General features: G+C 49.1%; 2 protein-coding genes across 2 annotated transcripts in view; one reads left to right on the forward strand and one right to left on the reverse strand.

Annotated features, from left to right (window-relative positions):
* The window catches only part of LOC308070729 (uncharacterized protein), a 49,485-nt gene extending 33,942 nt beyond the window's left edge, over positions 1–15,543 (reverse strand). The window contains exon 1 of the mRNA XM_080405182.1: positions 1,515–15,543. The gene's annotated coding sequence lies outside the window, so the exon portion shown is untranslated. The remainder of the gene's footprint in view (positions 1–1,514) is intronic.
* An 11-nt stretch (positions 15,544–15,554) lies between these two features.
* On the forward strand, positions 15,555–26,646 carry NPBWR2 (neuropeptides B and W receptor 2). Its single transcript, XM_080405197.1, has one exon. It carries the CDS (start codon positions 21,600–21,602, stop codon positions 22,596–22,598), a length of 999 nt encoding a protein of 332 aa, XP_080261323.1. The 5' UTR covers positions 15,555–21,599; the 3' UTR covers positions 22,599–26,646.
* The last annotated feature ends 3 nt before the right edge of the window (positions 26,647–26,649 follow it).

Here is a 26,649-nt window from a genome sequence, read left to right on the forward strand (position 1 = left end):
TGGGTAATGCAACAGGTCAGAGAGATCAAGAAAGAAGCAAACAGAAATGAAAAGTGTCTCGAAAAACACAAGAGTTTTCTCCCTCACTCCCATATGGAGAATTTGAGCCCCATGCTTTCCACCAGCTCAGCCTGCAATGAGCTGGGACAGCGGCTGCATCGCGTGGTGCTTTACAGCAGGTCAGGGACACGCTGCGTGCTGGGGAGCTCAAGATAGCTGCCTCATTTGCAAACACTGAGGCTAACGATGCAAACGATTCCATGCAGCGCTCACATCTTTAATTGCTGATTTTCCTCTTCCTGGGGAAGCCAAGTCGCCCTAGTTACTACAAGCAATATTTTCTTCCTCCTCCCTGCCAAATAACAAGCCCCTCTTGGCAAGTGCTCCCAGAGTTACCTAATGCTCATCGCACCTGTGTTAAAAGGAAGAGCACAGGTTCATTTATCGCTTATTACAATGATTAACTTCCCCAGCTGCTGTGTTCAAGAGCCCCGCGATGCCTCAGGTTACAAATGATTGCAGAAGGAAAAAGCTCTGCTGAATTAAGCCACGGACACACCAGTCCTCTTTGCCTGTCAAATACACATGGCTGCTCTTTCACTGCCTTGTGAAAATCCCCTATAAAATCCAATTTATGAAACCCCTCAGCACCCCAGGGTGAGTGCAGCAGGGTGCTGCTTCGGTCTGCATCACACCACTGCACGGAATATCTGTGATCTCCCCTTGCAAAGGCAACATCTCCAGAAAACAGAATGTTTGGCTTGTTCCTCCCAGACGTAAAATGATATCAAACTTATCAACAGGCTCAGAGATATATTTCTATTAAATATCTACATTTTTCAAGAAAAAGCATATAGTGAACCCTCTTTTGTTTGCATCCAACTCTTCACAATCCACGCAAGCTCTTCAGAAAGGGCTGCCACCCCCTTTACTTATTTTTCTCCATTTGGTGGAACATTTTCTTTCTGTTGTTGTTGTTTATAGCAGTATATTTATATATCTGGCTGAGGCAGCTTAAAATAGTACGATGAGATGCCAGGGTGCTAGGGATGGAAAACTCCACTCTTGCACATCCAGTGTTTCTGTTGTTGGAAGCCTTAAATCCCACCTCACTGGTGGGATGAAATAGGAGCTACTAATCCAATTTCTAAAATATCAGGCATCGAGCTGACAGTATTTTAAGACTGAAAAAAGCCAATTTAATCAAACCTCTGCTATTTTCCCTTTTCTCTGTTGCACGATTTATGACAGAAGACAGGAGAAGGAGATTGTTTAGGGAACAATGTTTTCAAAACTCCAGAAATATTACAGAACTGCTCTGCCACATCCTGGGCTGTTACAGCCCCTGCCCCAAAACTGCCCCAGCTGTGTTTGCTCGGGGAGCTGCAGCAGTCGTGGTGCGACCCTACCCAAAGGTACCAGCCCAGCAGGCAAGTTGCTGCTTCCCAGGAGGCAGCAACTGCATTTGCACCTCCCCTATGACATGGGAAGGGGCAGAGAAAAAATTGCCTCACCTTTCAGATCTGAACCCCCAAAATCTCCCAGAGGCACACGTGGAGTCAAAAAAGCAATCTTCGAGCCTCTGCTGAAATATTCATCATCCTGTGCCACAGACTCCCACTCCATCACCACCGTACTCCTGTTTGCACGGAACATTGCAAAATCAGGTTTCTGCCTTCATTTAGTTAGCCACGGCACATTGTTCATAGATCTGCAAGGACAGAAGGTAACTGGAAGCTAGATACAGGGTGGGTATAAAGCAGAAAAGAAATTGTGAGTGGCAAATAATTATTTAATAGCTGTTTTCATTGCTGACAATGAGAAAAAGCAGTGGGGCTCCTGATGTGATAACCAGGATCTTTGGTACACCTCATGTGGATACCACTGAGGTTGAGAGCAAAAAAGCCACTGGTTTGAAAGAACTGGGATTTGCAATGATGAGTGCGTGGAAGAAAAACCAATTAATTCTGACTGGATGTAAAGTCACAGCCCCTGGCCCACGAGCAGCCTTCACAGCAGCCCAGGGAGGCAAGCCCAGCACCTTCTGGCAGTGGTCCATCGATACCCAGGTCAGAGCTCCCCTTTCCCCCTCTGACAATTTATTTCTAAAGGACTTTTGCCGTACTGATGTTGGCCCATGAAGGCAATGATGGGAGCAGGTGGGAGGGTGGCGTCGGGGGGTGCAGAGCCACACTGCGATGAGGGGCTGTCACTGCCCAGCTCTTTGCAGCAGCTGGGTGCTGCGTGGTCTGGTACGCTCAGAAACATCAGCAGGGAAACACACGGCCTCATGTGCGACTGTGCATTAATTCCTCCTGACCTTTGCAGCTTTCAGGACTGGGATTTGTCTCTGAGGTGGCAGAAGGGTTGGGGGCATAGTGGCCACTACCAGATTTTGCAAAGCAAGAATGGTAACACCACCAGTCTCAGGTCTGGGTGCATGGCCAGGAGCCCACATGGAGCTTCACCCTCCCAAAGAGGAGCTGTAATCTCAGGAGGGTGGCAAGCATCCCTGAAAACCAGGGCCAAGCATGGGGAATTTCTGCAAGTAGAGACTGTGGCAATTCATGAAGATTTACCTTGCTCTCGTGCACTCATCCAAATAGCAAGCTCACAAAGAAAAGTTTGCTTTGAAATAGACTTTTCTAAAAACAAAGAGCTAGATTTTGGGAGTTGGGTTGAGGCAGGGACTGCGTGCTTACTGAGCAGGAGGAAAAAAAAATAAGATAAAAAAATCAGAGACTTCGGCAGCCACAGTTCTCCATGCAGGACTCACCATCACCCCATCCAGTGATGCAGTTGCCATGATTTACAGTGTTGGCAGCCACAGTCACCTGGGGTCCTCTTTGTCCCCAGATGTATCCAGCTTCTGTGTGACCACACCAGTACCTGTACATGGGAGGTTACTATGGAGCTCCCACGGGATGGTCATTTATTGTTCTGCTGTGAATAACTACAGCACTTCTGTGGAGCAAAGCAAACACGAGCCTGTTTTAATGGCCCTTGAAATTGGGTGTGTGAAATGAGGTACATGAAATCAGAGGCCAGCTGAATCTGTGGTCTCTGAATAAGTCTTCACATTCCTCCCAGGAAGATGAATTGAAATCTCTGTTTTCCAGACGAAATCGCATCAGCTGGGAATCTGGTTTAAAAAATGTGCTTTCTGCTCCTTGCAGAGCCAAAATTCCTACAGGTTTCTCATCCGGTTACACGAGGATCATGTTTGTCTGAGTGACAGTGAAGTAAAATGACAATCCAGGAGTATATTTTTCTATAGATAGTATCATCCATATGCATGATTCATTACTCACAGGCTCGTGTGAGTAAGGGAAGGAACCCAAACGCATCACCGTACATAAATAAAGCCATTTGTTGAGGGGAGAAAGAAATCTTGCAGACAGACTGGGAATCTCCCATGAAGACCTGATTCAGGGAGAGCCTGGGCTGTTTCCTCATTCTGGGGGTGAAGATGCTCAGGACCTTCCATGGATGCTCATCAGCCAGCAGGATTGTGCCCGAATCTCACTCTGGAAATACCAGCAGCTCAGCCAAGAGCTGTGGGAATGATTTGTACTGCACTGAGAGGTGCCGAGGACACGCAAGAGCCTTTCATCAGAGCAAACATCCGTCTGGAAGGTGGTGAGCACTGATCCAGCCCAGCCCATACCCACCTTCACCCTCACGCGGAGCCGCCACAGCTGGGGCTACCGTTCGCCCCCGGAGTCACCATACATCACTTCTTGTATTTCTCTTCCCATGTTTATTTTTGAGCAGCTGGTATCTACAGCTTTTCATGATGATCCTGCGGGAAGCAGCCATTCGCAGGCTGTAATACCCACACAATTAATACCAACACCTGATTTATTTTTTTTATTTTTTTTTTAAATGACTGGTGAGGTTTACACTGCCAAACTCATGAAAATGTAAACCAGGCTTGAATCACCAGAAATGACTTTTGGCTGGATTTAGCTGCAACCCCAGGTATAGCCAGGCTCAGGATCACCAACGTATTTGCAGTTTTGCTCTAGACCATCAATCAGCCTGCCCTCTCCGTCTGCGCTCAGCACTGCACAAAAGGAGAGGGAGACAGACATTGCACCGAGCTCCTTTTCAAATGGCAAAACCTGGGTCAGCACAACGGCAAAAGCAGGAAGAAAATGACGATAATATTAATCAGCTCAGAGCAGAGAGATCACTGCACCAGCTGCCCCTCCACTTTTATTAATTTTAGACATTTTGAGTCACAACCTGGGTCTAACGCTACCATGTGTCCTTTCAGTTTCCGATACTATTTCCCACCCTCCAGCTTTGTTTCCCACTGATGTAACTCACCGCTGCCCACATGGAGCACTGGAAAAGCCCCACCAGGTCCGACATGGACCAAGTCTCCCTTTTAAGCCCACCTCTGTCACTAGACTCTGGTACGAGCATAACACAACTTGATCCTCCTAGTTAAAGGTGTGAAGTTAATTGGCATGAATGACTTTATACCACAACAAATGTCCCTGTCAGGCACCAAAACAGATGAACCCCCTGGCACTGCTTTAATTAGCACCTACCTGCAGACAGCTACAGAACACACCACCAGCTACACAGAGGAAGAAAATACTTTGCACTGATAGTCTGGGTCATAGCTGAAACCAAGGAGAGAGTATTTTAACACCAGGGAAGGAGTTTTTTTAACGCTGAATTCATTCACCAAGAACAGTAAATGTAATGAAAGCTTTAGGTGTCCTCATCTGCCATGAATGCGTATTGCAAAGGTTTGCTCCTGAATCATAATTGACTCTTATTAGTAGGTTCAGGACTCTAATATTGCTCCTGGTTAAGATGCAGAAGTAATATTTCACAGCAAGATGAGCTCAGCATGGCTTCTGTAACACACAGTGTGAATTTTCAGACATTTAGGCCATGCAAACTGATACTTTTTCATCCCAGTGTAAAGATAACGCTTTGGATGTCACCAGTGTGCCATGCCCTTCTCAGAGCTGTCCCTTCTGCCCAGCTCTCCCAAGTCCCTTCACAGTTCCTGCTCCCAGTCAATGACTGACAGCATTAAGTAGCACATGGCATTTTCTCCTTCTTTTCCCGAGCCATCTTCAGGCACGCTGTGTGGGCACTGCCCAACAAGCCGGCAGCAGCAGCATTAAAGCATCTCCTCATTGACACCAAGGTGGGTGTCACAACTTTTCATCAAGAGCAGCAAAGAAACGATTCACATGGGGTCACACGCAGCCCCGTGGGGACCTTCCGTGGCTGCAGCTCCAGCACAAGCCCCGGTGCATGGGTGAAACCCACCCCAGGGACGAGGGGGAGCCTGGCCCAAGCACGATGCTGCTGGGATGAGGCTTCCACCGGTAGCGCAGCCACCCTGTGGCACAGAGCCGGAGCAGCTGGTGGTCTCCTGGGGGAAACAGCAGCAATGCGAAGTTCTGCTGGGGTTCCTGCATCTTGCACGCTTTTATATGGTTTTACCTACTTTTTAGCAAACCGTTATTGGAAAATAAGTGAATAATAATCAGATTTTGGAGAGACTAATATTTCAAGAAACTTCCAAAATGATCAGCTGACCCAATTGTCCTTTCTTGGCTTACTGTCCTGAGAACCCTGCCAAGGCCCAAGGAATCCACTCAACGAGAAGTACAGTTACAGTTACAAACCCCCAATCTCACAGAGTCAGATCTGACAGACTAGCTAGAATTAACCTCGGTGTTAAACTACTGCTTTACACTGAATTACACTCCAAGGCCACTTCCACCAAATAGCTTCACTACAGCCCAGTGATCCTCCTTCAGGAGCTGCCTCTGACCCGCGTCCTCACTTGGCACCAGTGGCTTTCCTTGCTCTTCTGCCACCTCTCCTCCTGCCTGGAAACCCAGGAGTTAGTTGCTCCTGGGCTGCTCCCAGGACAACACCTTTCTCCCAGGAAATATTACTTTTGAGCAGCAGAATAGAAAATGCTTGGCATGCAAGTAATCTCTGAACACAGGGAAAGAGATCAAATCCACAACAGCTTTTCCATCATGAATTATTTGACCAAGCCGAGATGCAGCTCTTTAATGAGACCCCTGCAGAACCACAGCTCTGAGCTTGATGCACGAGCCAAAACTCAAGGCAGCACATCCATGGGATGCTGCGTCTGAACTCAGATCCGTGACAAGGTGATGAGTTCAATTACAGCACTCTTCCGACCTAGACTAACATCTGAGCAGAGTTTCTCTGCATGACATGCATTAGTTCAAGCAGAGCTAGCTCACAGCTCCCCAGCACAGCAACTCACACCCACCCCAGTTCCCCAGGACTTAAAAATACATTTATTTCCTTTAAGCAACTCCTTGCGACTGCCCAGGGAAGCTCCTCAGGGAGCAGAGCTTGGGGACAGGAGCACTGCAGTGCTTTGTCCTTGATCGTTTGTCCCCAGCCCTTCTGCCGCAGGAGACAGCCTCATTGCCCGGCACAGCCACCTACAGCTTTCAAAAATCAGCCAGTGACGGGCTTGTAATGACAGGTAATTAGCGGGAGCCTGAAGTGCCCCAGCAAGCTCCGGTCTCCAAAATGGCACATCTCAAGGGGTTTGCTATTTGATACCAGCAGAACAAAGAGCTGATTGCAAAATGTGGGATTTTTTTTTTTCTTTTTCCAAGTACTGGAGACAAAATACAGCCATCTAGCAGCTGGAAATTGCCCTGTTCTCTGTGTGGAGGAGGGGGCTGTTCAGCAGCATGAACCGCTGATGCAGGGGGCACTGTGGCTGCAGCAGCAAGGGGCAACAGCAGTGACCCCTTCAGAACTCTGGTGCAGGGTCCCAGCATACTGCCTGCTTCAGAAAAAGGATGACAAGACTCCAAGACAGGCAGTATTTTCACTAAGAAGAAAAAGTTATGCCAAAAAGGTCAAGTAACTCTTCATCTGCAGAAAAAGAGCCAGACTTGCTCTGGAATAGTTCCCAGGATGAGCTGAAAACAGCCCAGGTATTTTTACCCATTTAACATTTAGGTATTTCAACTACTTTCCAAAAGGAAGGATGCATTAGAGGTACACGGGCAAGGGCAAGAAGGTGGTAAGTCTTTAAACACACAGGCTCAGGAGATGCTCCTCCGTGCATGCAGGATTTCATCCTTACACCAGGCTGGGAACATCTGCCCCTGGTCACCTTCGGACACAGGGCAGGGACGGGCTGTGCTGTTCATTGGGCTCAATTCACCACCTGCGGTAACGGTAACACACTCACATCCCACTGCCATTTACGTAGGAATTTCAGGAGGAGATGGCACAGGAGTCACCAATTCACGGAGAAAAGCAAATCCCCACAGTGGCTCACACTCAGCAACCCAGGTGCTGCATTCACACTTTCACCTCTGTGCCTTCCCCCCCAGCCCCTGACGTCACCATCAGCTCCCCCCATGCTCAGATTCCCAAGATAATTAAAAGCAGCATTAGAAACAAGGATGGGCAATGTGTGCACATCCAAGCCTCAGCAAAATTTCTCTTCTCAGGGCTGACGCTTCCAGCCAAGGAGGGAGGAAAAGCCTGTATGAAAGGTGTGAAGTCAAAGCAATAATCACATTTAGGCACAATGAGAGAAGCTGGAGAGCTTTTCAATGTTCAGAACAAGATTAGCAGCTCTGGGCACAGGAGGAACACTGCATTTCCCCACTTCAACGAGTCTGGAGTGCAAATTGCATCTCAGAACCTTATCCCCAGTTCTGGGGCCCATTCAGCTGCCAACGGGGTGCTGAATTTTTAAAGCGAAGTGAAGGCTGGTAGGAAAGACGGTTTGCAAACAGAATAAATCCAGAGGACAGCTTGGAAGCACAAGCCAGTGCAAAAAGCAGCAGAGCCTGGGCCCTGGGGTGCAGCACAGCCACCAAACATGCCTGAAGCTCCAAGAAATTAAGGGCTTTGCCACTTGTTTCCCCTACCAAGGAGACACAGAAGGTGTTTTACAGAATCCCTGCTTCCTCCAGGCAGCATCAGCATGCAAGAGAACACAAGGATGAAGCGTAACACCATCATCTGCTGCTGCTTCCATGTCCTGCCTCAAATATCTCCCAAACCTGACACTACCGAGTCCTCCCAGAGGCCCAGGTTTGCTTGGTCCTTACAGGATTTCAGTGCTGAGCATCACAGGAGGGGGAAGCACTTGCCCAGACCAGAGAAGCAATTGCTGCTTTAGGTGCATTTCACCACCCTTCAAAAGAAGGCCTCTAAAATCACTAAAATCAACCCCTTTGACAGCATCAAGCCAACATCAGAGCCTGCAAGTGGTTGGAAATGTCGTTACTTAACAATTCTATCCCAGTGCCCCATTCCATGGTGCCACTGCAGGGGGTTACCCCATTACTCGGCAGCTGCAGCAGGGCTCAGCGATCAGCTTCTGATGGATTTTTAGTGCCGAGCAAACATGAGGCGATTTTACTCAGTTCACAATGAAAGAAACTTCAGCTAAATCAGGTAACCTCTTTGCTCTGAAGCTGGCCAGGCAGTAATCGCTGCCAGGTCCCCGTGCCAAAGCTGCCTGGATGTCAAAGTGCCATAATTTCATCCTGAAGTGGAGCCGATGGTGTCACTCACCAGCCTGACCCAGGCGCTGGGCTCTGAGGGAGAAGGTAGCCATGCCCCTGGGCACAGCTCCTGCAGCAGGGGGGGACCACGGCAGGAACAGCCAGCATCCCTCTCCTCCTGCAAACAGGAGCTCAGCAAATTGCAAATCCTTCCTTTTCTCTCCATGAAAGGAGCAATTCAATCCTCTAGTTTTCCCTCAGATTCAGCCCTGCCTCCAAGGATGACGGGGACCCGTCGGGGAAAGAAAGGAGTGATTAATAAGCCTGTCCCAAGTGGGATGGGGACAACAAGGATCCAGCTGCGCTCACTGTCAATCACATCCAGCCACAGCACGTTTACAGCCCAGCGAACAGGCATGGCCCAGCAGGACAGCTGATGCCAGGGCATCTCGGCAGGCTGCTGGGGAGCCGGCAGCCAAGCAGGCACCATGCCATTTAAACCAGGCCAGGAATCGCTTTTCCGATCTTTTTGTCTCCTTCCTGTGCCACCAAATTCTCTCTTTTCTAGATGATTTTCATGCATGGAGAGCTCCCTTCCAGCAAATCAAAGACTTAGCATAGAAGCAGGTTTGTTTGATCCTCAGGACATGCTGATATCTCCTTGATCCCTTATCTCACCAACAAACAGGATATAACACACACAACAGGGGCTTGAAAACTTAAAAAGAAGCATCAAAAGAAGCGATAAGTCATTTACGTAAATTCCATCCACTCCAATAGCTCACACACTGGCAGAGCCAAAGTGCAGGCAATCTTGCCATAGATATTAGTCCCACCTGGATACCCTTCCTTAATATGCCTGCTCCTTCCTCTGCCCTCCATCCGTGTCTGTTGGGCTAGAGAACAGATTTGGAGAAGGAAAAAAAACCCCAAAGAACACAGCTCAACCGTTGGTCCTATGGTACAAGGAACAATTACTGGGTTACTTTGCATCATGCTTTTCTTCCAGCCCATGGCTGCAGGGTGACCCAAAGTGATAAACACCCACTCAGAAAAGAGCATCCACTCATTGCTGAGCCCTGCAACACCGTTACCCAGAACAAATCAGAGGGCAAAGGCTTATAGCCACAAGGACGATGGGCAATGCCTCACCCTCCATCATTCTGTGCCAGGGAAGGATCTGCTGGGCACGGTAGTTTTTGTTTGTTTAAATAAATGACAATAAGGGCATGAGGCAGGAATGAAAACTTGCCCAGTTAAAACTGGGCAATCCCAAACATTGTAAGTTTTAAAAGCGACTTCAAAATACTTGGAAGGTTCAATTTGTTTGATTTTACATACAAGATTCTTCCATGTGAGAATAATTAGGAGCCATATAATTGCATCTCCAAGCACTACATTCAGACCAGCCACAAAGACCATGAGCACAGAGGCAAAACAAGCAGGCAGGAGAAGAAACAAAGACAACAGGCATTGTTACAGAGGTGGAAATTGAAGTCTGGGTTTCCCAGCCATTGTAGGAAGTTCCATAAATTATCACCTGCCAACTCCTTCCCTTCACTTGTGTGGCCATCACTGAATACACTCAGGACTACAATCATGAGATAAGAAAATGGCTGGCTAGCTGAAAACTGGGGCTGGAAGCAAAAAACGTTGCTCAACTGAATTAAAGGACAAGATTATTCGGTGAGCTGCCTTACAACAGAAAGGTATGATGGACAGCAGGAATGTCTGAAGCCAATAGATAGAGGAGTACATGAACTATTCATGCTACAAAGATTTCTGACAAAACCCCCAATAACCCAAAGGCAACATTTTGTCCAGTAGAGCTGGTAGTAACCACATGCTATAATTCGGTCGTTGACAGCAAGTGAAGATCAGCTTGGAGCTCATTTGGTCCACTGCATCTTTTTTTTAAATTTTTTTTAATCAAAAACTATAATTACATCTGCTGTTTGGAAAAAAACTACTGCTTTGAGTGGTTCGAGGCAAAGAGTTTCATTCCATATTCACTTACAATCGGTTACCAAGAGAAATATTTTCTCAAATAATTTCTTCAAATCTTTGGAGTTTTTTTTTAGCATAAATAACTTTGTTATTTTGTTCCAAATAAGGGAACTCAGTTTGGCTCCATTAGCCTTTAAAAAAAAAGTGTTTCTTCCTGCTTCTTCAGAGGAGCAAAATGCTTTGTTGCAGAAAAATATGAAGGGAGGAAGAAGTTTCTTTCCCCCTGAGCTGCATGATACCGGGAGAGAGCAAAAACCATCCAATTTTCAGTTCTTGTAGTTCAAGGGGGAAAAGTCTGACAATCAGAGCTGTGGGAGAGCAGAGTGGAGGCACAGCGGGTCTGCTGGGGTGTTTGGGGGAGCAGACTGGAGAAATAGCACTGTGTTCAAGCAAAACCAGTGGGAACTGAAGACTCCCCCCCTCAGAGAAGAAACGCATCAGTTTGACCCCAGCGCCTTTCAAATCTCAGCAAGTCAGAGAGGCTGGGGTCCTTCCCCACAAACCAAACCATCCCTGTGGGGCCAGACCTGCCGCCGGCTGGGCAGCAGCTCCCTGGCCATGGTGCAGGGATGCTCCCCTGGGAAGATGCCTGCATCAGCCGTGGGACTCAGGAGATCTGCGTCTACAGCCCCCACACCCAAAAAGCTCCACCTTAAAAGGCTTCAGTTGGGATTTCACGCCTCCATCTGCCTGATGTCACTGGGCAGCGGCTCCATGTCAGCACCCTTCTGATGGGCACGAAGTTTCTCTTTGTTTCCAGCCTAAACAGCAAGGTACTTCCATTTGTTCTTCTGCAAATATTGGGGCGTTTGCACCTAATTTGCTTTTCCTTTCCCTGGCACACGTTTGTATGCACAGGGTGCCAAGGCCAAGAGCATTTCATTGCTTAAATTATGACATTTCTCCACATTATTTTCTTCCCAGATCATTGTATGGATTTGGTGCTGGCTCAACATGCAGAGACTTGACACCACAAAGTTGACAGTTTTCCTACTGATCTCCCCAGGCTTTGGATCAAGCTCATGAAAAAGAAAATACAGCAAAGAAACTCCAAATAGAAGCCCTGAAAAAACTAATAAAATGCTGCATGCCCGCATTTGCTGCAGGGAAGGATCAGCTTCCCTGTTTAAAGCTGCTTATTAAGTCATTACAAACAATTAAAGCAGCAGAGGGGAGGAAGATGGAGCTATCGTTTCCAGCTCCCCAGCCTGCCTCTCTGCCCCCCGGCATGAATTTCATAAAGCACAAATCTCTCAGTGGAAATCCCTCAGCAACTGATTTCCTCCTCATGAAATACAGCAGGCAGGCTTCCTGGCTTTCCTGGTGAGAAAGGGAGATGAAAGGGAAAATTTGCCTCCATGTTTTTTCCAAGCCACGTGGCTGCGATGGCAGATCTGCCCCTGCCAGGGGGTTCCTGCAGGGACACATTTCTGTGGGGTGACGACCCTCTGGAGGTGCATGAGAGCATCATGTGAGCGTAAGTGATGCCCCCGCACCTCCCCGAGAGCAGATCCCCACTCAGGCTCCATCTTTGCTCACAAACAAGTCCCAGAAGAAACTCGCAGTGACCACGTTTGCCCAGAACAGGGAATTTCCAGCCCATTTTTCCCTGTGGCTATCCCACCTTGTACAAAGGCAGCACGCCTGGCATTGCTTCGGAGCAGAGCAAACAGCCCCATCACGGGTAGGGGTGCTGGGAAATAACAAAACACCCAACAGCCAAGACAACACAAACCCACTTACCAGCCCATCCCCACATCCCCTGGACTCATCTGAATGCCCAAGGGAATTAAAAAAGCCGACCTATTTTGGAAGAACCGGCTGTGCTATTGAAACATAAGTGACCAGCGCAATCAACCAAAACGCAAGCACCTCTTGGCAGGCGAAGGAGCAGGCGCGGTGGCGATCAGAGATGCTCCATTACTGACAATGACACCAGCTCAATTGATGCTTGCTCACTATTTGGGTCACTTTTGTTGCTTTTATGTTAACGATACATCACACACACCGCAATTGCAGCCACATGAAAAGATACGCTGATCACCCTCTTTTTCTAACCACTGTCTGCCCAATACCACTTTTCCCTTATACAATGGGCAAAATAGAGCTTGTTTTCACACTGGAAACAAGTCCATAAACTGTTCTACCGATTTCAATACAGACAACGAAACTACACAACCTCCATTATCCAGGTGCCCTGGTGCGGCAAGGGAGGGAAAAACTGAGAGGAGTGGTGGGAATACCGGCCAGGGGGTAACGGTATCATACTCTGACTCTCTCTTCAATGTTTTTCTTTCCAGCTCAAAAAATCCCCTGCCCCTTGCAGGCTGTAGAAGTGTCCTGGCTGCCCCACACAGAGAGGAGCAAGCCACGCAGGAGTGCTGCACGGCTGCCCGAGGAAAACAGGGGAGATGCTACTACAAGCCCAAAAACTCTTCTCACCTTAAATCCTGGCCAAATAACAGGGAGATTCAAAGTCTCAAAAATAAAACCCACTTCTGTTCCTGTGCAATCTGGCTGCTGAGCATGGTGTTATTCTGCTGAGCCCATAAACATGCCAGAGGATGGGCACTGCCAGCGTCTGGTTGCAGAGCAAGGAGTTCATCACACCTTCCCTGCAAACTGGGATGTATTGGAGATACATAATTCATTGCCACGTAACCTGCAGAGACACGCAGCTACGCTGCAGTTATCCAGCACTCACAAAACAACACAAAAAGGTTATTGATGCAGTTGGGGAGTGTTTCTGCACAGCACGTGCTCCTGTACCTCCTGACATCCAAGGCGGGGAAATCCATCACTTAGCATTTACAAGAAGAAAGCAACTCTTGTTACCGAAAAATAAAATAAAAAATAAAAATCAACTTTGTGGCAAGCAGCCTCAGTGAGAGTTTGCAGAACTCAGTGGAAATGGGCCATTTACAAGGAAATCATTTTCCTCTGCCTTCAAGTGGCATCAAGAAGCAGGTAGAGATCGAGAGGTCTCACAGAGTGTGAGTGTGCTCCTTATTGATAAAATGACACTGATATTACCGAGGATCGGTGGCATGAGAAGTGGAAAGGCTTACCTGGTCATAACTCAGCCCTGCAACACAAAACACCTTCCCCACTCGGTCAGCTCTTGTCTGAAATTACGTGGCAGGAGGCCCTGCACGGCGTTTTGTGCTTCAGAAATCATTCCTAGTGGAAGATGCAGGAGGTATGCATTTATTTCTTTTCCTTTTTCTGCTGCTCCTCCACAAGCAACTGAAACATTTTCTCTATGGCGTGGCTGTCTGTAATTAAATTTGCATCAATAGGATTTCTGACGGGGACCTCTTTTCCCCCGGCACGCTGTGAAAACCCCGGTCAGCAACCTGGCAGCTTCTGTTCCCCAGGGAATTAAGTTTTGGGGCTTTGCTTTGGGGTCCAAATTAGAATGTAAAGAGAGAAGAGCCAGGTCCTGCTGACTGTTGCTGCTTTTTTGGTGCACACACTGAACCTGCTACACCCCTGACCACGGGGTGCAGATGAGCAGGCAGCACCAGCCATGGACCTCACTGCAGCAATGCCTTCCCTTCCTTTTCCCTTTGATTTTTTCCTTGGGGTTTCACAGCACACCATTTCCTACCGAGTTCACCTCAATTATCCAGCTTGCATCTTCTCCATCACACTGACGCATCCAACAAGGATCATGCTTTTAAAAACTGAGTTTTCATTAGCAGGTATTTGGCCACAAGAATTGTGATGGCTTATTTAAGTAGGTCAGGCTGGTTTTAATTACAAAAGTGAGCTGTAATAAGTGATTGCAGTCCAAAGCCACAGAGCCAAGTTTCACTTTGCTGAAGTCTCCTGCTTTTCCCTTTTTTCCTTAAAATGGCCAATGGTATTGTAAACCTTGTACTCTGCTATGTTTGTTGGCCAGAAGAATGTACGGAGAAAGGCGCGAGCTCTGTGTATTGGCACTGGAATATGTGCCAGAAGACAGATTTCCTGTGGTTTTTTTAAACAATGAACATTGTAGAAAATATTAAAACATTTTTTGAAAACATGATATTAAGGTGAAGATGAGTCATTTCACTGTCATAACAGAGGAAGGAGGGGAAACTGGAGTGAACAAAGCAGCAAATTCATTCAGCAGCAATTTGCACTCCATAACCCTCCGATGATTAGGCTTTTAGGCCAGAGGAGCTCTGCTACTTAAGCAGACGAGGTGACACGTTTAGCTGTTGCTTAGAGATATTGGAATATATTGCACAGAGCCTGCTCCCCAGCAAGCATCCCTGAAGGGCTCCGCACTGGTTTTCAGAGGATGCGCCCCAACCCTATCACAACGCCCTTGTTTGCCAAGCCTTGCAGCTTTCAAGGCAGGCCAAGCAAGGACAGAAGGGGTGACTTCTCAGAAGCAACAGTTCAGATGCCCTTAAAAAAGTCCAAGTGACAACGTGTGTCACCTGGAAGTGGCACAGATACCAAGGGCTCTTGGCAGCTGTATAATAACCAGATTAATGGCAACTCAATAACGTATAGGTCCCGCACGGGATGCCAGTGGGTTGCAGCACTGGGCAGCAGGTGTGTCCTGCCCAGCCCTCATCTGCCAGCAGCACAGCACCGGGAAGCACTGTGTGGATGGGGAGCAGGAAAGGAGCAGATCTCTGACCTGCTGGCTCATGCCCATTTCTTTTCCACCCAATTAGAGCAAGGAACATCCTTTTCTCTTTTACTCTGATCCTTTTCAACTAGGATTCTTCTTCATGTCTTGCTTGCCGGATTGCGGAGCTAACAACTGTGCTGGAGAACTCCCTTGCAGAGGTGCCACACACACCTACTAAAGGCAACCAGCGGGAAAACAGAATCCTATTAACAATGCAATGGTCATTGATAGTCTCAAGAGTTAACAGCATTCCAAGACAGCCGCAAAAGCAAGCAATTGACTGTGCCCTAGAGTACTGCAGCACAAGGTACTGTCACACACAATGTTTGTTCCTCACAGGCACAGGTCCCGCAGGCAGATTACCCGAAAGCTGTGACTCACCTGGGCTGATGGATAGGGATGAGAAGCTCCAAGCCCAAAAAACAAATCAATCCATAGATCGATCCAGATTAGTTTCCCCTGCTCCCAGATGGAGTTAAGGAGGAGGAGGCAGCAGCATCCTGCAGCAGTCGGAGCCCTGAGAGGACAGGCTGTGGGGCAGCCTTTGCCCACTGCTTGTGGCAGCACCGACACAAGGGGAGCCCCAGGCTGCTCCCAGCATCTCCAGCTGCTGCCCCGAGCCCCACAGACCCCGCAAAGGAGGTGAGCGGCACTGAAACGGGTGACAGTCCCCTTCCAGAAACCTCCCCCTCCCAAGGGGCTCTGGGCTGGCTCAGGGCAGAAAACAAACCTAAGCACAGGCTCACTTCCAGCCCTGGGGAAGAGCAGGACAAAATGCTGGAGAATAAAAACATCCTGGACTCAAAAATCTATAATATCTGTATGGAACAAGGCTGTTCAAAGCAGACCAACAGCAACAGAGGGGAGAATGAAGGCGTTCAAAGAAGCTGCATAGTGTTTTGCCTGCACTCTCTAAATTCTCATAGGTACATATAAATTGCAGCAAGACTGGCACTGTGTCCTTGCTCATATGGCCATGGGTACACTGCCAGAGCTCTATTAATTAACATGCCACTACCAGCACAGCAGAGGCACTCTGATAGCACAAGATCCTTGCTGGGAGCCAGGCAGCTTCTTGCAATGCCATTCACCCTCCATGGGTGGGTTACACCTCTAGGAACATGACCAGGCCAGGGCTGTGCCAACACCATGGGGCTGGGGATGTCCTCCAGAAGAGCCAGGGTCTCCAAAAGCTGCTGGGAGTGAGGGCTGACCTATTGCAGGATCTTCACAGCCTCCTTCCTGGCTCGCAGGAAGGGAGCAAAGAGCTCCAGCCATGCACCCATCACCTCCAGGTGCTCCAGCTTTATCCTCATCGCCTCTGGTCTGAGGAAGTTACTGGCATGGCATTTGTCTGGATTGCTCCCCTGCAGAGGTGCTGATAGGGCAGTTATTGATACATCCCTTGCCTGACAAAACCAGGCTATTTATAATACTCTGATTTTCTTTAAAGCATGTCCAGTACCACTTTGCTTTCACTGCAGCTTGTGACAGGCTGGATGAGTCACTGGCTGCTGGGTCCATTGCAATTGGTATTACTGTTCAAATGCACTTTCTTCACCCACAATTCGCCAGTTCACTGATGGAGACATCTGCTCTACCCTCACCCCCCAGAAAAATCAGCTCCTACTTGCCTGGTTCCCAGGAGTGTCCCACAAGGTGAGCACCATCATCTGCCTAAGCCAAACTGGCCCACCGCAGCTGGGAAGGGTTAGGAAGGAGGACATGTCCCAGCTTGTGGCAAAGGGGGAAGGGCCCAGCACAGGGGTAATAAGCTCAGGTTTCTCCTCTCCAGCTCACCCAACACCCACCAACTGCTCCTTTACTGAGCCAGCACCACGCAGAGGCAGAGCAGGTTTTTCCTGGGGGATGCAGTGGCCAACCTCCGCACAACCTCAGGGTGGGACCAGAGCAGCATCTCGGGGGGATGTAGCCCCAACGCAGAGGTTGTGGAATGGTGAATGTTATCCTACAATAAATAACCCGACCACGTACACTGGCTTTACTCACCAGAAGCTATCGCTTACAGACTGTTCGACACAATCAGCTCTGGATATTAACCTGCAGTGCTGTGCCACCTTTTGAAAAGCCTGAACACCTCATACAAATAAATCACCCTAATAACCAGCAACTGCAAGACAATCAGCCAAGAACATTTTGTTTTGGTGAGCAAAGAGTATTGACTGTGTATCTGTGTCCTTGAGATGAACTTGACTCTTTGACAGCAGCAGGAGCCCAACAAAACAGGGTTATCTCCTCTGCTAATCCCTGGGGGAGGCAGGGGCAAGGAAGCAGTAAAGCAAAGCAGTTTTATCAAACTGGACCCAGTCACAGGACTTCTCTGGTGGCTATCTCAGGGGCTGATCCAAAATAACTCCTCCTCTTTCATTGTCCCTTGGGATTACCAAGGGAGGTGAGGTGGGCTTCACTCCTAAAGACCTGGTGAGGTCCTCACTGGAAGGACTGACACCTGGTTAGAGGCGGCAGCTTTCTGCCTTAGACAACATGCCCTCACCAGAGGGCTGAAGCATCTCAGAGGGCTCAGGCAGCATCATTGTTGGTGGGAAAATGATCCCTGCATTCAAGCAGACATTTTGCAGAGCTCTCCAAAGGCAGCTCAGACAAAGTCAGCTTCTGCCCTGCCTGTCCCCAGCGAGGTCTGAGCTGCTGCTGGGGCTCAGCCCCGCCAGTGCCAGGCACCCCCGATGCCCCCTGGCACTGCCAGCAGCACAGCACTCTCTAACACCAAAACGATGGATGGCCTTTTTCTGGCGTCAGCAGCAGGTCGGCTTTATGAAGGCAGTAAAGCACCATTGATTTGGCATTGCAAAGGATTTTCCCCTCCCCAATATACTGCCTCTTCTTTCTGTTTGCACAGCTGACTCGAGCTGCATAGTGTGAACGTGAGTTTCAAGAGGCAAAGTCCATCTCCACGGCATGGGTTTGCCAGGAGTAGAAGTTCATCCCTCTTGCACAGCGCTGGCGACGGAGCTGCTCACACAAGGGTAGGTCCAAGGGGCTCAGAGGGAAAACACAGCTCACGTCCTTTGGATCAGCAACTTCAAACAAGCCCTTGATTTTCAGGGCTTCGTGCCACCATAACATTTATAATCAAGTGCGAGGGACACCCAGCCACAGAAAACAAGATGAATAAAACATCCTCTCCACCTTGCCTCAGGGCACTCCCCTTTTCACATCATGCCAATACACACAACGAGCATCTTCGGTGCTCAGCCACTGGCTCCAGTCCCATCCAGAGCCAACACAAGGGAGAGATTTTCTCTTTGTTGATGGAAGTGCTCCTGCTGCAAAGCAATTTCATGCACAAGTTTAGATCTGTTTGCAACTGTTCTTCCCAAAGCAGGTGAGTTTTACTGCAAATCTGTTAGAGGAACTAGGTGAGGAGCACAAGGCAGGTGCTGTTAATTTGTCTGGGGGATGTAAGAGAAACAAAAGCCCCTCTACTCACACCAGGCAAAATTAAATTCCTGGTCTCCAGCTCATCTCTGACAAGGTTGTTTTAATCAAACACATCCTAAGCACGGCACGCAGGAGGCCGTGCTCACTACAGATAATGAGGAGCAAGGCAGCACAGGCAGGCAGGGAGGGACGCAGCCCCAGCGCTGCGGGGTGCCATGCGTGACCCGCAGCAGCGCAGCCAGCCCTGCAGCCCCAGCCCCTTCCAGCACCTCCCTGAACACACAGCACCCGGGTGCTCAGCCACCAGCCAAGGCAACCAGCTCCAAGATAACCTCGTTTGGGGAGCGAGAGGACAGCTTCCAAGCTCTCCCAAAGAGCACAGAGATTGTTTCAGCTTTAAGCTGAAAAACAGAAAGCCACCATGGGAGGATTTTCAGTGCAAAATACTTCTACACCCTTTTGCCCTGCGGAATAGTTACGGATCAGCGCATTTAATATCACATTCTCCTGAAATCCTGTATCTTCCAGTAGTTTCTTCTCTTTGACAAAGACAACAGCAATTCCTGGAAAACTGCCTTCCCCCCTACAGACCTATCAAAACCTTGACTCCCTTACAACTGCTTACAAACTGTGCCAGCTTTCCCAAAGCAGGCGAGAGGAGGGCTCCGGCGGGTCTTTCATCTAAAGAAATATCATCCACATCATTCCTATGCATCTTCTTGGGCAATCTTTAATTTCTGCTTAATTTTGCTTAGGCCTAATGGCTGGTCAGATTTTGGGTGGGATAGAGAAAATACCTGGAAGAGTTGTACATTGGGCTTAAAATAATTACCATCTGCTGAGAAGTCAGTTATACCCATGGCCTTAAGGAGTTACAACTGAGCGCAACGAACTGTTTTATTCCCACCCAGTCACCGGTGCACAGTAATCTTGCCAGAAAGGGGTAGACGCCTACAGAAGAGCTAAATCAAACAGCTCTCAGCGACACTGCTCACACCGTGAGCTGACCCGCTGGGTTAACTGACACTGCACCCTGGCAGGCACAGCGCTGACGGGTGCCCCCATCTCCCCTTGCCTGGTCTTGACACAAAGGTCAGGCAACCTGCAGGTGAGCGATACATCTAAAAGACTAAAGGAAAAATGAAGAGACCCTTGATTTCCTTTTTCCTCTTTTTATAGGAACATGAAGGTAAAGCGATCTGACATTGCTGCCAGGTTTGCTCTGTAACCTGGGGTGCCTCTCTGTCAGGCTTCACAGGACTCCTGCATCTTGTGATGCACATCTGAAGGATGTAGCTGCATTTCCAAAGCTGGACCAGAGACCCAGCTGGGGAAAACCAGCTGAGCTCCCCCAGAACAGCTGAAACCAGCCCAGATCTGGCAAGGTAAGTCTGTTTATTTGTTCGTTTGGAGCACTGTAATGTTTTGTTCCCTCCTCCCCCTCCCCCCCATTTGCGCATCTTCCTTTGTTAAAACCAGCCAGTGTTCTCTATTGAAGCAGTTTAACCACCCCGTTCCCACTGTTTCACGCATCCCTCATGCAGCCAGGCACAGCTTGCCAGCCCTGGGTGCTGCCTGTGCCCCTCCACGTCTCCCTCATTCCTGAGCAGAGCAGCCCTGGAGCACCAGCTGCTTGCCAGCACCTACCTTCTTTGCTATTTCTATAGCCCTGCGGAAAGAAAATTTTGTCCCCCCCTTCCCTGGTGTGAACAAGTGCTAATTGCTCAGCCCCGCGAGGCGCACACAGAGCCACCATGTTGATATGTTTGCAGAGCTGGGTAACGTCAGCATCCCAGAGACCCTCCTCCAACTCGGATTAGAGAGAAGAGGCTCAGCAGTGCGGAGCAGCAGGTGCTGGCGGAGGCAGCGGAGCCGCTCACCAGGTAAGGGATGCTGCAGCCCTCCAGCCAGCCCAGTGCCGGCGGTCCCGCTCGCTCCGCAGCTGCGTGACAGCAAAGCGCAAGCCAAGCGAGCTTCTCTGTGCCGAGCTTGGGGAACCAGGTGCCAAATCTTTGATCTTCACAGGGGGTGGTGGGCTGTTCGCTGCCCCGCAGAGGAATTCCTGCAAGTACGGATCAGGTGATAGTGAAGTGATGGATGTGGCGACTGCTACAGATGTAAACAGATGGGCTATCTCTGGCGTTGACTCTAAAGTGGATTTGTTTGCAGGGTACTCCTCCCCCCTGTCTCCCTGAATAACCCTGAACTTTTATGATTTGCAGGTTTGGCCATCCCTGCCAAGTTCTGTGTGCTGACACCGTCGTTTGCAAGGGGGATGGTTTTCGTATTGACTAAGTTGATAACCTACCCTTGCTTAAAGGGTGACTTTAATTGGGGGTTAAGCCCCTTTAACCCTTAGCTTTGGAAATACTCCTTGAACTCTATTTCCCCCCCTCCCCTCCTTCTTTTGCTAGGGAACCCTGGGAGTGGGGAATAGCCCTGTCGGAAACTTCTTCATTGTTTGTGAAATCTCACTCAATGAAAAGAGCCTGAACTCTGACACAAAGGCAGGCACTAATTAAACACTGCAACGCTTCTGCTGGAGCACGGAAAGCCAGCGCTGTGCGAGTGAGGCAGCAGCCATCCCTCAAGTCCTCTGAGGGCTGCAAACAGCCACCCAGGCACAAAGCATCCTCTGCCCAACCTGTTCCCACCAGCCCCAGGACTCCTGCTGCGGACAGTCAAACTGAAGCCACTTGTCTTCCCCAGCAGAGAAAAGCCAAGGCTCACCGGGATGCTTCCAGAAAGGAGAGCCTCTTGATTTACATAGGGAGTTATAATTCTCTTGTTTGCTTTGTTCATGGAACTTTATCTGTCTTTCAGTCCCCCCCATCCCCGATCACTTCAAAATGTAACTTCTCCAGTGGTGGGGGACAGGGGAGGTAGGTTAGATTGTTCCTGCTGCCTCACAGCTCCCTCTTTGGAAATAACCCACTGCTAAATGAGATAGCAGCTGCTTCTCAGGAGAAAAGGCTCTCCCTTCTGGGCTAGCAAGGCTTTCAATGACATCTCAGGGTAGTCTGTGACCAGCAGGCATGGGAAACAGCTCTCTTTGGGATGATCCGAACAGCACCTGCAGCAATGCAGGCAACAGCTGCTACCTGGGCAGCAGCCTGAGGTTCAACTTAACCTTCCAAGAGCAGGCAGCCGATTTCTACGTTGTCCTCCCCGTGATTTACTCCGTGATCTGTGCTGTTGGGCTCACAGGCAACACTGCTGTCATCTATGTGATCCTCAAGGCCCCCAAGATGAAGACTGTAACAAATATGTTCATTCTAAACCTTGCTATAGCTGATGACTTGTTCACACTTGTCTTGCCCATTAATATTGCTGAACACCTCCTCCACTACTGGCCCTTTGGAGAAGTCCTCTGCAAGGTCATCTTGTCCATAGACCACTACAATATCTTCTCCAGCATTTATTTCCTAACAGTGATGAGCATAGACAGGTATCTGGTAGTACTGGCTACGGTCAGGTCCAAGAGGATGCCACATCGTACCTACCGAGCAGCCAGGATCGTCAGTTTGTGCATCTGGATCCTAGTCACCATCATAGTCCTCCCTTTCATCATCTTTGCCAATGTCTACATAGATGACCTGGAGATCAAGAGTTGTGGTCTCAATTTCCCCAAGCCTGAAAGGTTTTGGTTCAAAGCCAGCAGGATCTATACCCTCATCCTTGGCTTTGCCATTCCAGTATCCACCATCTGTATCCTCTACACCATGATGCTCTACAAGCTGAGGAGCATGCACTTGAATTCTAATGCTAAAGCCCTGGACAAAGCCAAGAAGAAAGTCACTATTATGGTCTTCATAGTCCTAGCTGTGTGTCTTTTCTGTTGGACCCCCTTCCACTTGGCCACCATCGTGGCTTTGACCACTGACTTGCCCCAGACCTCCATGGTCATTGGTATATCCTACTTCATCACCAGCCTAAGCTATGCCAATTCATGCCTGAATCCTTTCTTGTATGCCTTCCTGGATGACAGCTTTCGGAAAAGTTTCCGGAAGATGCTGGAATGCAGAACTTCTTGAACAGTGGGTTGAGGGTCACAGATCCCTTCCCTCCCATGGCTTTGCAGGGGCAACTTTGCAGACTGAAGGGGTGGCTAATGAATGCACAATGGTCTTTCTTTCATTTACATGTAATATATGCGTCTGTATATTGTTATCATTCACATGGTTTGTCCTGCTTACTTGCAACTCCTGTGTTTTCCCCTCTGTGCACCTCCCAACTTCTCAAAGTTGCATTTCTATATTGTGATTACACACGTTGAAGCGTTAAGGACAGAAAACTTCCTTTTCAGAGGTGTACTTCTACTGCACAGTGGTCCTTTATTGCCATCTGCTGTACAGCACAGACAAGCTGCAGACCAGTTTTCAGATTAATGTAATGCTCAGTTCTTAATAGCTGTGTTACGTGGAGGATTGTTAATGCTCAGTTCTTAATAGCTGTGTTATGTGGAGGATTGTTTCACGGAGCAGATCTAACGAGCACTTTCAATGAAATGCCAATAAAATGGACAGAGGATGCAAGATGAGCATTTGGAAGATAAAATGAACCATTTTCATGTCCATGTATGTGCATATGTGTTATGGCTTTGATTTTGAAGGATGCCTATTTTCCACCTCCACCCCAAACTCCTGAACAGTTGACACAAGTTAAATTTAAACCAAAAGCAACGTGTGAGTCTCAGAAATGGTGTGAAACAACACACCATACAAATATTAAGGCAACTGTGGGAATTTGTGTTAGAAATTATTTTTAACCAATTGTTCCTGTTTTGTGTCAAATATATATTTATTTAAGAGTGATTAATGAAATAAACCTCATGGGGAAAAGAGAAAAAGACTGGTCCTTCTTTCACCAGAAAAGACTTATGCTACTTGCCCCATCTCTTTGCTATATATGTTACATTTTACCTATTGTAAAATAAAATATTGTAGATTTGTAACAAATTTAAGGTGTTTTGTAAGCTACAGCGGCCACTGCAGATAAAGTTCCTTCTTTAACAGGTAAACAGTAAAAGCACTTCAACAGAACCAGAACTTGTGAGGAAGAATACGGAGACCAGAAACACCACACTGCAAGCTTTGAGAACTACCAAAACCACGTTGAAAGCTCATCCCTCTCCCAGCAAGGGCCCCCCTCCCTCACTGAAAGGCAGTGGGATGAGCACACCACATCCCCCAGCCTTCACAGCCACGGAGAAGTCTCACCTCCACCACCCACCTGCAGAGGTGAGCAGGGCTGGCGTGGCCGTGTTTGGTACTTACTAGCAACCCACTGCAGCCTGCATGCGTGCCACAGCTCGGTTATCCCGGCTCTAGATCCCACAGCTCAGTTATCCCGGCTCTAGATCAGCTGCCAAAGCACCTTGTTCCATGTGAGTAGACATTTTTGGTCAAAGCAATGCCAAAGGCTAACTCCCCTCCACCTCCACAAAACCCAGGTACTCCCGGCCCTTGCCCTGGAGGGGGATGCCCAGCCCAGCACAGCAGCAGCCTGCCCTGTAGGGCTGCAGTAGGTGGGAGGTTGTGGAAAGCTTGTTCCCACACCCCTGTAGGGTGCACGTTTTACTGGTTTAAGGAAGGCTGTCTCAGCTAAAATTTTTCTCTCCAGCTTTTCCCAGAGCCACAGGCACCAAGCTGAGCTCTTACCTGTCCACACTCCACCAGGGAAGCACAGAGCAGGTAAAACAAAAGAAAACGAGGCTAGCAACAGGACTAGACGCCGGCTACACCACACATGCCAAAGCCCCCCCAGGAGACAAGCTACTTACAGTGGTCTTCCAAGGTCGACCCAGAAACCGGGGCTGAGGACAAGGCTGCACCATGCCACAAGGTCCATCCAGGAGGCAGGCCTGGAGCCAGGTCTCTCTCCAACAGAGCAGGGCTGGAAACTGCAGGGCTCAGGGTGTGGGGGGAGACCCCAGGTGAGGCCACTTGGGGCAATTCAGTCCTCTCAGTGCCCTTGGAGCCCTGCCAGCAAAACGAACAACCTTCAATACATCACAATGACAATTTCATTTTTCCCTTTTAGAAAACTGAGAGGGATTTGCGAATACAAGATCACTTGTGTTGCCTTCTCCCTATCAAACGTGTTAACTCTGGAAGAACAGTGAAGGAGAACATGTTCTTCCAGATGAAACTCCTCCAGGAATTTCATTTTTTTATACCAATTGTAACAATCTGCTGTAAGGAGCGACAGCTGAATCCCCAGCCTCAGCCAGAGAACAGATCACAGCAGCAGGTCCTTAATCCCATGATCTTAAACCCCCAGACTTAGTGCCCATGAGGTTCCCTGGGCCGAGTTGCATGGTTGGTCTCTATTTCTCATTAGCTGCACCTTGCAACTATTAGCAAACACGAAGATTTTTCAAAACCTGCTCCTGACAGCATGTGTGTGTGTTGGTGTGTGCAGGTGAGTGGGGTGATGCTTAGCAAGACTCAGTCACAAGAGGAGGAAGAGGGAGGCACCTAGAGAAGAGATCAGCTCCACTTAGAAGGCACTGATGGCTCTCAAGAGGTACCAAATGACCCGAAGAATTTGAAGAGGAGGAAGAGCTGGTAGATCAAGGACCGGGGGCCATAGGAGTGGTCAATTCTGGAAGGAAGGCTGGGTGCTGTGGTCCTGGTGGGTCCTTGATAGGGAAGGTGGCAGGTGCCAACAGCAGGTGATGGAGTGCAGAGGTGCTGCATGAACCCTTGGAGCAGCCCAGGCTCCAGGAACAGAGAGCAGAGTGCCAGGCACTCTGTGCCAGGGAACGGGGGCAGCCCGGCAGGTGGGCACCCGTGGCTTTACCATGATTGCCACCTGCTGGCAATGGGCTCCCCAGGCGGAAAAACCTCTCTGAGTGCAGAAAACTGGCTCAGATGACGCCACCTCACACACAAACTGGTTAGCTGCAACACCACTGTTCACTCCTGTTAGGTCTGCAGGAAGGGCAATATATTTTAATAAGCGGAAAACTTAATAGATTTCATTAGATGGAAAGGATCTTTTGAGTGTAAGTCACCCAGTTTCAGACCTGACAGTCACTGTTGGAGATTTTCCCATTTGAATCAAATGTCACGATTGTCACAGAATCAGAGGTTGGAGGCACCTCCGGAGACCACCCAGTCCAGCCACCTAGAGCAGACCTCCCAGGACCATGTCCACTTGTGTTTGAATGTCTCCAAGGCTGGGGGTGTCACAGCTCCTCTGAGCAGCCTGTTCCAGTACGTTGCCACTCTCACTGAAAAAGTTTTTTTCCTATGTTTAAATGGAATCTCCCATATTTCAGTTTGTGCCCCCTTTGCTGCCACTGGACACCACTGAAAAGAGTCTGCACCCTCTTCTCTGCCCCCTCCATCAGGCATTTACAGACACTGCTTACATCCCCCTGAGCCTTCTCTCCCAGAGAACAGCCCCATCCCTCAGCATCCCCTCTTACAACAGCATCCTACTGCATCTGTGCTTTTCTCTATTTGGAATGCTTAAGACGGGAGCATCGGGTCCTCTTTGCTCTTGTGGGGTGCAAGGCTGCAAGGAGGAGGGGGCTTGCACTGGCCGAGGTCTCCGCCGGTGCTTCGGGGGGGTTCTGGCTCTATGGGTGCATGGGGCTGGCCGGTGTGCGGGCCGGCAGTGGCCGGCGGGGCCGTGTGTTTCAGCCTGGCAGCACTAAGGGGCACTCTCTGCTTTCAGCTCAGCATCTCCTGCAGCACCGCTCAGGCTGGTACCCTGCTGCCGCAGGGAAGCTGGCAGGCTCGGGCTGTCAGACCCTCTGAGAGCGGCACCTGAGGCCAGGCTGCTGCGGCTGTTTCTGGGGGAGCATAAACCACCTCTGAGGAGACACTTGCCCACTCGTTGCACAAGTTCACCCCAGGGAAAACCTGCACACCGGCTCATTCGTTTGAATTTCATCAGGCTGCTGGGGCTGGCTTGCTGTGGATCACACCAGCCCACGTCAGCACATATTGAAGGCTGGAAGTGGAGTAATAAATCCCCCAACAACTCAACAAATAAATCCCCTTCTAAACCAAGCATCCCTTCCCAGGTCTGCAGGGTCGCAGGAGGCTGAATTAGGGACTTGTACCACTCCCT

Source organism: Falco punctatus, assembly GCF_963210335.1.
Source record: "Falco punctatus genome assembly, chromosome: 10".
NCBI classification, from domain to species: domain Eukaryota; kingdom Metazoa; phylum Chordata; class Aves; order Falconiformes; family Falconidae; genus Falco; species Falco punctatus.